This window comes from Centruroides vittatus, unplaced genomic scaffold, assembly GCF_030686945.1.
Source record: "Centruroides vittatus isolate TY-2023 unplaced genomic scaffold, ASM3068694v2 contig_350, whole genome shotgun sequence".
Lineage (NCBI taxonomy): Eukaryota > Metazoa > Arthropoda > Arachnida > Scorpiones > Buthidae > Centruroides > Centruroides vittatus.
The window spans coordinates 570,135-574,980 of record NW_027122173.1 but is presented as its reverse complement, the minus strand read 5'-3'; the positions used below and the strand labels follow the sequence as shown (position 1 = coordinate 574,980).

The 4,846-nt window shown below is 32.2% G+C and overlaps 1 protein-coding gene across 1 annotated transcript; it reads left to right on the top strand.

The window, feature by feature from the left end:
* LOC136974568 (putative nuclease HARBI1) lies at nt 1-1,204 on the top strand. Its single transcript, XM_067269483.1, has 4 exons — nt 1-448; nt 615-721; nt 893-1,031; nt 1,176-1,204. Exons 1-4 carry the CDS (start codon nt 1-3, stop codon nt 1,202-1,204), a joined length of 723 nt encoding a protein of 240 aa, XP_067125584.1.
* Nucleotides 1,205-4,846: the final 3,642 nt, after the last annotated feature.

The window sequence follows — 4,846 nt, the reverse complement described above, 5'->3', positions numbered from 1 at the left end:
ATGGACGACTCCATGCTACTCGTGCTATACGATCGTATCACAAAACGTTCCCTATCTCGAGAAAGAGTATTTCGCGATAGAGATAACGCTTTTGATTTAGATGATGATGAATTTCGTTCAAGATTTCGTCTAACGAAAGAAGCTACCGCGTGGCTGTGCAACGAATTGCGGGATGATTTAGTCCGGAGAAAGTCACGGACCGTAATTCCACCAGAAGTTCAGTTATTGATAACGTTACAATTTTTTGCTTCTGGTGGATTTCAAAGAAATGTCGGTGATCACTGCCAACTTAAAGTTGCCCAGTCGACAGTGTCCCGAATTATGCCGTCTGTAGTCAACAGTATCATCCGCCGATTGGGATATAAAATTTCTTTTCCTCGGAGTAGAGAACAACAATTGGATGTGTCGTCTGGATTTTTTATCATTAGTCAAATGCCAGGAGTTGTGGGCGAGTAAATTGTTTTTATTTGTTCATTAGAATATAATATAGTATGTAATTACTTTTATTTTTTTAAATAGCTGTTACAATTTATAATTTTAAAATTAGTGTATAAAATGATAAAGTTTCTTATTTAATTATATGATGATTTTTACTATTTCTTTACTTATTGCAGGAGCTATTGATTGCACTCATATTGCAATCAAGGCACCTCCAGCCTCCAAATATAATGAGGAATCATTTATCAATAGAAAAGGATTTCATTCTATTAATGTTCAAGTTGTAAGTATTTATACAAATTAACCATCTAACTATAAATAAAATTAATGTCTTTAATAAAGTGGTATCTTTAAATTTATATGTCAAATCACTCATTTCACTATCAATATTACTTGAATACAAGATATTACAATTGAATAATAGTTGTTTACAAAACTAAAATTATGCTTTTAGGTGTGTGATTCTCAGTTGAGAATTTTGAATATTAACCCATTGTATCCGGGGCGCACGCATGATGCTTTTATCTGGCGAAATTCCACTCTGCGGGAACATTTTGAAGATAGAGTAATAGGAAGAGGATTATGGTTGCTTGGTAAGCATATATTTCACAGACATATTGTCTTTTGAAGTATTTCGGTGTCATGTAATACCAAACTAAAACAAAAATGTAAAGACATTATTTTCTTATTAATTTGGTATGAAAAAGTAAATACCATTCTCTAAATTATGCTTACAGGAGACAGTGCTTATCCTTTAGAAACATGATGGATTACCTACAGGTGTAAGCAGCCAACAGCTGCAGAATTAAATTACAATGCAGCTCACAGAAAAGCCAGAAACACCATTGAAAGATGTTTTGGTGTTTTAAAGCAGAGGTAAGAGAAATTCTCACATTTTTCTTACTAACAATTTACTAATTTTACAAAATTAAATATTAAAATTATTATTTTTAATTATTAGATTCAGATGCCTTGACTTGAAGTCAGCTGGAGGATTACAATATGTTCCAGAAAAATCAGCAAAAATAGTGATGGCTTGTGCTATTTTACATAACATTTGTGTAGCATTTAACATTCCTACAGAAGAAATCTGTGGAAATGATGATGATGATGATGATGTAGCATAAATGAAATGGAACATTCTGCAAATCAGAATGCTGTAAATGTCAGGCAACAGTTAATATTACAGAGATTCTGTTAAAATAAACATGAATGAAAAAAGTGAATTAATTTTGTTTCCAGTCTTTATTCTTTAGAGACTAAATAAATAAGTAAACACACTAGTTATTATTTAGAAATATTTATTTATTATTTATTTCATTTCTAAGTACATTATAAAATAAAAAAAGAGACAAAATTGTTTAAATTGGCTAGCAGTACGAACACATCACGCAAACTGAAAAAAGAAGACACACATGTAAATATAAAAATATTGTTTACCCAATAAATTTTTAAAAAGTATTAAAATGTTAAACAAATATATAAAATAAATACCCTTTGCAGAGTTTGCAAGATTTCTTTGAGAATCATATTTTTCTCTTCCATTATATTATTTTGTCGTCTTATTAGTTCATTATTTTCTGCTAGGTTTTCATCTATAGATAAAAGCCTACATAAAAAAATGTATATATATATACACATAAATGACTAGATACTTTTAATGAAACTAGACAAAGCATTTAATCAAAGAGAAATGTTTTAATATTTTTATCTAACTATATTAATATTTTAATCAATGAAGTCAACCTCAAAGTAAAATAAATTCCAAAAAGATTATAAGGTTTACCTTGTTAATAATGAATTTTGATTAGATACAGATTGCTCTATAAATGAAGTTACAGTATCTTCATTTGAAGATCGGTGACGACGACGACGACATCCAGAATCTGGCATTACAACGGGAAGATTAAAACATTTAATTTTAAAACTAAATAAACTTGAAGTCAAGAAATATAATTACTTGACATAATAAATAACTTACTTGCAGATTCAAAATCTTCCCTCTCAACTATTTCACGAGGTGATTCCACATCATTTCCTTCGGGAACTATATTTTGTATCCACGATATATAAATATAAATATATATATATATATAGACTATATTTAATATATAAAAAATGAATTTATAAATAAAAAGGTATTACTTACATTATGTAAAGGTTCAACGGAACTTGTAGTGCAAGCTCTAAGCTCGTATAAATTTTCTTCTTCCAATCCAAATTCTTCGTTCCCAATTAATGACAACACCTTTTCTTCAAGATCTGTTACTGGTGGAGTACTTCGTTTCCCTCCACCTGTTCTAAGTATATCTTTCCTTAAAGCAGCCGCTTTACTTTTCGTTCAGGAACGCCACTGACTCCATCTTTTTTTTAATTGTTCCACTTCGATCAGTGGACCATCAGCTAGACAGTTCACTTTATCCCTAATTTCTTGCCATTCATCTCGTAAAGTATTTTTGGAAATATTCCCGTCCAATTTCCCTTTAGCTAAATATGGACGCTTTTGCAACTCGGTTACCAAAATTTCCATTTGTTCCGATGATAACATAAGTCGAGACATCTTGATTACCTCGTGCCGTACCACGTGCTCTATATTTTCGTATTCTGCACTTTCGAAAATTGTACAATTTCATTGGTTAAAATTCTATACCGCGTTGCGCACGCAGATAACCCGAACATGTATAATCAACCGAATAGAATCGTGACATCAACGACAAAGACGAGATCGTTACGAACGACTAGAATCGCCACTTCGTATGAGAGACGAATTTCGTCTCTCGCTTTGACGTCATTCGTCGGTGAAAGAAGAGACGAGAGATAAGTGACCAGAATACGGCCCCTGATGTTGTTGGGTAGCATGGTTCGAACAGGTCTACAGTAGGCCGCAGTTCAATCTTATCTAAGAAAGACACTGTATTATCAAGAAGACTCAAGTAGTTTAAGGAGTAACAAAAATCACATTTGATAAATAAAGAACATTGAAGAGCTCATAATGGAACCTGAAAGTGATCTGACGACAGAAGAACGCCAAGATACTCGGCGAGATATGTTTTCTTCTGAAAAATAAGATTAATCGATATAAAGAGGTCGATATCTGCTATTAAGCATTTTTTTGAAGTGGGAGGAAGTCAAAACAATGGTCTTAGAATGGCATCCAAACCAGGTCGAGGTTTATAAGCTTGGGGATCTCTATAATTACAATGCTATTAATTACTTATGAAAAATCCTGAAGAAGAGAGAAAAGCAATCGACATTAGACAGATTCTTTAACCCCACAAACGGAAAAAACATGACTAATAAAAATGCAAGACTGTGCATATATGTATTTTTATTATTACATATAAATAAACGTAGTAAGAAAGTATATATTTTTTTATTTTTTGGGGTCTCCAGAACGAATTAATTAAATTGCCATAAAAACCTATGGTAAATCGATAATCGGTTAACGAACAGTTCGGATAGCGAACAAAGTCTTGGAACGGATTATGTTCGTTAACCGATCACCCACTGTATTTTAAATTATTTAAACAATTTTTGTCTTAAAAGTAGTCGATTGTGTTTACACAAAAGTATACTTACTATATATTTACACAAATTTGATTTGCTGTAGGGCCTTCAATATGTATTTTACACCATGACCCCAACATCTGTGGGCGACCCGTCTAATGACTAATACTTAAATAAAGGCTAGTTTTTCTAAACAACGAAATTGTACTAATTGTAATAGTAAACTACTAATTAATAAAATTTCACTTCAAAATTAAGCTTTTACTGCTGTTCCCTTGAAGTCCATGCTACATTCGTTTTATAACGAATTTCGGGTATGAAAAGAGAAACAAAATGTCTTCACAAATTTTGATAGGTGGACTGTCATGGAATGTAAAGTTGCCTGATCGTGCGCTAATTAATCTTCTATAGAGGGGGACAGTCACGTGATATAACGTCATCGCTCCGTCCAACAAAACAATCGTCTCCCATATTGGTTGCTGATTTCACGTTACCCGGCTTGATCACTTTATTACGTCAACGTGGAAGAAAGGAATTTTACTGGCTTTGCAGCCGATTTAAAAGGCAATGATTTGATAAAATATAAAGAGAAAACTTTTTTTATAGAATTGGATTCATAAGAAATGAAACAAACGGATTTTTCATCCAACGATTTAACCGCGTGGCCAACTATAGAACATGGAAACACAGTAAATTATTTGGAAACTCCTTTACACAAAATCTCCTGATCAGCCAATTCCAGGATGTATTAGTCTGGAATTGCTATTTATGTTAAGATGGTCTTGATAGATTTTGTGTTTATACTGTATAGGTGTATGTAGGCTGATGAGGAGTTTTTGTGCCCGAAATGCATTCTACTAAAAATTTGATTGTGGTTAATTAAAGACTAATTTTTGTAAAA